At 36.0% G+C, this 5961-nt stretch overlaps 1 protein-coding gene across 1 annotated transcript in view; it reads right to left on the reverse strand.

Moving 5' to 3' along the window:
• Positions 1-5961, reverse strand: part of C7 (complement C7) — a gene marked incomplete at its 5' end in the record, with an annotated part of 41491 nt that overhangs the window by 8974 nt on the left and 26556 nt on the right. The window contains 2 exons of the mRNA XM_011370702.1: positions 1269-1460; positions 5081-5213. Of these exons, the coding sequence (XP_011369004.1) occupies positions 1269-1460; positions 5081-5213 (325 nt within the window). The remainder of the gene's footprint in view (positions 1-1268; positions 1461-5080; positions 5214-5961) is intronic.

Here is a 5961-nt window from a genome sequence, read left to right on the forward strand (position 1 = left end):
TATAATCTCATTTGGAATTAAAGAGCAATCTCATCAACTGTACATTGTTCTCTTTAATTTTAGAATTACTTGCAACTTACTGAGTTTTGTTAACCAACGTCACTATAATAAAAATTTAAAAATTAAAATTAAAAACAAATAAAGGAAATGAGCTATCAAGGCAAAAAATAATAATAATTTTAGAATTACTAGCACAAGTCCATTACTTCAAATACCCCAAATAAATTCATATTTATGCTTCAGTGTAGGTAGAAAATAAAACTGTCTGATATGGGCCTTTGACAGCTGAGGTGCACATGAAGATTGGCACGGCGGGCATCCCATTGGACATGCCGCCCTCCTACTCTGTCCTCGCTGATCTATTTAACACCCCATGTCTGCCATCAGTCATGGAGTGCTCCACGTAGCTTTCTGTTTTCAGTTGTGACCATCTAATTCACTTAATAGTATCATTCGTGGAATCTAGTATTTCCTTCTCACTATAAGAGACAAATTTCAGTATTGAATTAAAAATTATACACTAGAGAAATAAAAATGCCATATAAAATATACAAGTGAGTTTTTCTTCTTTCCTGTTTTTGTTTCAAACGTATATTTTTTCATTTATTTAAAAAATATGAACAAGAAAGAAAGAAGTCATTTTAAAAAACAAATCCATCTCATCTTAAATATCTCTAAAAAAAGAAATACTTTGGCTTTCCAAATCTCTTCCTACTTTAAATTTAAAAAAAAAAAAATTTTTTTTAATTTGCCTAATAGTCAAAATAGTAGATTTTTAGATTTCCACTATTAAGAACTTTACAAACTACAATACTTTTTCTTCAATAGTTTGTTTTGCAGTGTTAAATGTAAATGTCTTTACATTTTTGATTTCGATAATACTAATAAACTCCTTGATATCACAGAAATGAAATATTCAGAATTTTACATAAATTATAATCTCAACTCTGTACTTAAGAAAAGTAAGTTTAAAAAATCAAAAGGAAACCAGAAATTAACTTAAAAAATTTTTTTGTCACCATAACAAATATGAAGTTAATATCTGATATAAAAAAATTTCAGTTTTGCCTTTCTTTGCATTCCATGAGTCTATCTGTGCCGTGTAAAAAAATCTGCTATCCAGTCTATGAACTGACTCATATTCATAGCAGGGTGGGAATGGAGGGAAGGACTAACAGTTATGGCGATTCAGTGCCCTAAAAGACCGCCACGAAGACTCTTAGCCACTTGAGTGCAGGTGTCCTTGGACAGACCTAGCAACCACTCACCTTTTTGCACACACCGGACATTCTTCACCTCAGGACTCCACTTAAGGCTGGATCCACAGAGAAATGTTGAAGGACCTTCTAAGGACATGCCACCTGAACAGGAAAAGGTCACCTTCTCGCCAACTGTGTAGAAAGGTTTGTGGGGATGACTCTGTATGCCTTCTATCAGTACAGGTAGAACACAGGCAATTTCTAAAGATAAAAAGTAGAAAATAAGAGTCATTGCTTTCCAAAATCATCTTTAAGAAAAAACGATATCCTTGAATGGCGCCGATATGCTTGCTTTGCTTTTTCACATGAGAGGACAAGGAGGAAGAGATGAGTTCACTCTTTAGAGTGCCCTAAAAGTCCCACAGTGCCTGGTATGTAACTGGCCAAAGAATGACTGAACACCAGAACAGTTCCCACCCTCCCACACCTACCCTCAAAGCAATGTGATAACTTAAAATGAATAAGCCTTATAAATAGAGTCCTAAAGTCCAGCCAGCTGTCAAAACCAGAGTTTTCACAGCTTTCACTTATTTCTCTGGTCTGGTTAAATCCCATTATTATTTTCCTAAGAGCTGTATTTATTTGCATATCATTAGCATATATCCAGTTCAATATTTTACCATCTGAAATTTTAAAGAATGGCCTTTTAACCTCGAAACTATAAAAGTGTCAAATGTTATTTGGCTTCCTATCTCTATTATTTCTTGTTTGATTATGTTCATTAGCTCAAATCTTCTATGTGAAAACAAGCAAAGAGAAAAATGAGAAGCATGGATAGTTATAGAAAGCAAGTCAGAATTCACAATTTAAAAAATCTTGGCAATCTTGCTAATGGACTTTGGACAATATTCTACAAAATACTGCTCTAGTTCTGTGTCATTTTCATCATTAAGTTCATTTACTCATTCTTTCAAAAACAGCATCCTATTGAGTGCCTATATTTTGCCAAGTGTGTTGTGTGCTGCTGGGGATACATACAACAAGATACAAGTTACATATTCTGCCTTCAAACAGCTAATAATCTAGGATCGGATTTGTTTGTTTCTGGCCATGACACAATTGCTGGCTTCTCAATCATGTTCCCACCAAAAGAGAAAAGGCTGTACAAAAGTAAAAGTAAAAGAAACAATATTCTGAAAGCATCAGAGAGCTATTCAGGCAATGGAAGTTTTGAAGGTTCAAGATTCTAAAAAGAAAGGAAGTCTGAAGTGGTAACTGCCACATTCGGTATTGCCATTCTCCTTGAGGTGTTTGTAAATTAGAAAACTAAATGCCGAAAGGCTGCTAAATTGAGGAGAAAGCTGCAGCTCAAAGGTGGAAAAACTAAGTAGAGCTTTTAGCAGACTCATGGGGTTAGGGAGTCAGAAATAGTGTCCAGTGCTGTTGAAAAGGAGGGACATAGGTAGAAATTCCATACTAACATTTCAGTTGGGATCCCTGAATGGCCACGCATCAGGAATAATGGTAAACTGGGTATAAACCAGCCTCACTGCTTGCCAGAGACAAAACTGAATCTTCTGTAGAGGAAGATCGTTATCCAAAGCCTTAAATTATTCCTTTAATTTTTCATACATAAAGTCTAGCATTCAATCAAAACTAATCTAACATTTAAAAGATAAGAATTGACTAAAATAATTTTTAAAAAAAGATCATAGAAGCAGACCCACAGCACATCCATACAATGGAATTAATAGACATTGACTTTGAAATAACTGTGATTAACATGTTGGGGGAAAAATTAAATGACAAGATGGAAATTTCAACAGAGAATTAAAAAGTATAGAAAAGTAGACAAATAAAATACCTAGAATTGGTATTGAAATTAAGAACTCAGTAGAGCACCTAAAAGCAGATTATATACACAACTGTACAGAGAATTAATAAACTGTAAGATAGCTCAATAGAAAATATTTAGAATAAAACAAAGAGGGGAAATAATGTAAAATGAAGAAAATAGTGTATGAGATATCTCTCTCTCTCTCTCTCTCTCTCTATATATATATATAGTCTATAATATGTATCATGTGTGTCTCATGAGAAGAGATGAGCGAGAATGGGACAGATTGATGGTTTGAGGACACAATGAATGGTCAAGAATTTCCCATTAACAAAGAACACTAAAGCACAGTTTCAAGAGGGCTTTGAGTATCAACCAGCATAAAGACAAAGAAAATTACACCAAATCACAACAGAGTGGAATTGTTTCTGAAAAACAAAGACAAAAAATGTTTTTCTTAAAAGCAGCCAGACAGAAAAATATGATTTTCAGAGAAACAGTAAGCCCAGGAGTTGACTTCTCACTAGAAAACAATGAAGTCAGATGTAATGTAATAAAATCTTTGCAGCGGTCCCCAACCTTTGATACCAGGGACTGGTGCTCCTATGAAAATCTGCAGTCAAATGCTCTATCACTGAGCTATACTCCCTCCTATGAGAATCTAATGCCTGATGATCTGAGGTGGAGTTGAGGCAGTGATGCTTGCACTGGAAAGCGGCTGCAAATCCAGATGGAGCTTCACTTGCTCACCTGCCACTCACCTCCTGCTGTGCGGCCCGGTTCCTAACAGGCCGCTGACCAGTACCAGTCTACAGCTCAGGGGATGGGGATCCCAGAAAGAAAATAACTGCTAACTTATAATTCCTTATCCAATAAAAATATACTTCAAAAATTAAGATAAAATAAAGACATTTTAAGGTGAACAAAGACTTGGACAGTTTCACAATATAGGAAAAAAACCTCTTCAAGCAGAAGAATGTTATTAATCTTTTCATAGAACCAATTTTTGGCTTTATTATTCCTACCTAGGGAATATTTATATTCCATTTTAGTAATTTCTGCTCAAGGACTCCATAGAGAGAGATGGAGAGACTGACAGAGAAAGAGACAGAATGAGAAAAGATCCTACAAATCAATGAAAAAAAAGATAGATGAACCAATAAAAAAAAATGGGCAAAAGATTAGACAGCCACTTCACCAAAGAAGATTTCCAATTGGCCAATAAACATGTGAAAACAGGCTTAACATCACTATTAGTAAGGAAAGTGCAAATTTAAAAATATTAATTAAAAAATTAGATATCACTACACACTCACCAATGTAGCTTAAAAATTTTAAAGATAGATGATCTCAAGTATAGGTGATAACATAGAGCGATCTTAACTTCTCAGATGGTAAACTGTACCATCATGAGGAAAACTGGTTGCACCTACTAAATCTACTGTCTGTGTACCCTGTGACTCAGAAATTTCACTAACAGGTAAATACCCAAGAAATAAAATGTACACATGTGTTTTAGGGCGTTCCTTACATAGCACAGATTACCTGATAGAAGAAAAATATATTCCTACAACTCTGTCTATCCATCTGTCAAACAAACATACTGCGGTACAACTGAGATGGAAGCCAAGAGCAATGTTAAAATGATACAATATGCAAAAGGTCTTACTCAGGTGCCTACATCTGAATAGACCAGGATCCAAAGCATTTGAGGAAGTAAGCTGATTATGGTACACTCCTAGTAATTGAATTCTAGAGCATGGCCTAATGGTTTTAGCCAGAACTGAGCTCCCCAGCCAATTCTAATTTGCACCAGAAACTTTAAAATCACAATAAAATGTGCCTCACTGAACAGGAGAGCTTTCGACTAGAGAATGCTGAGGGCTTTCTCAAGGCTCTCCTGAAACTTGGACAGAATCACATGAGGTTTTCAGAAAAGGGAGGTCAAGACATGGGGCACATGGTGAGCAATCACTTATCTGGATTCATTCTCATCTACATTATTCTCTCATCTTAAATTTAGTCTACAACCGAGGCCACTCACTCTGACAATGCATTTCCCCAACAAGCCACTGTAAATCTTCTCCACATCTGGCAACAGGGTCTCCAATAAGAGAGTATCCTTCCTTGCAAGAATATACTATGTTTTTCCCAACAGGAAACATGGCACCTTCACCCTAAACAGAAATAAAAGATAAAGAGTATGTTTATTCTGCACTAACGAATGTTTCTTTAGATATATTTGGCTTATAAATCATGCCTTCTTCTAAACATCAGGCAACCTATGTTCAAATAACTGATTTAGAAATTGTCTATAAAAACATTTTTCCCTGTATAGTCCTAGCCAACAACATTGGTACCACCACTAGTTGAAATAAAGCCATTACTGTCACTGTACTGTAACTTATTGATTGCTCTCAAAATATCAAGCACTGTACTAAGCATTTTACTAAAATCACTGTAGTGGACACTGCCCAAGTGACTTCTTTCCTTTACATTTCCAGGGAAGGGCAATTTGTTAACAGATTTTAGAAGTGTCCTTGTCAGCCAACTCTTCATAGTAAAGTGTTATGGGCTGTTCGTTGACAATACTTCCTAACAAATGCCAGTCTGAACAGACAGAAGTGTTCAAGTCCCATTATCACATTCATGAAAGTTTGACTTTTATGAGGAGCATAACGACCTTCTCCCACCCCATTCTCCAACTCGTACCCTGTAAGTGAAGTGCTGCTGGGCTGGGTCAGATTCAAGGACATATCATTAGCCTACAATGCCAGGAGGTGAGCTTTCATGATGAAGCAAACAAGAATTTGAAGTCTGAGCCTTGAGTGAGTAATCATGCTTGCTTGGGGTCTCTCTTGATTTCCTTCCTTTTCTTTCTGGTTCTCTGCTACCCAAGGGCATGATGAAGATATCAGCCTGGGA

This window comes from Pteropus vampyrus, unplaced genomic scaffold, assembly GCF_000151845.1.
Source record: "Pteropus vampyrus isolate Shadow unplaced genomic scaffold, Pvam_2.0 Scaffold172, whole genome shotgun sequence".
NCBI lineage: Eukaryota > Metazoa > Chordata > Mammalia > Chiroptera > Pteropodidae > Pteropus > Pteropus vampyrus.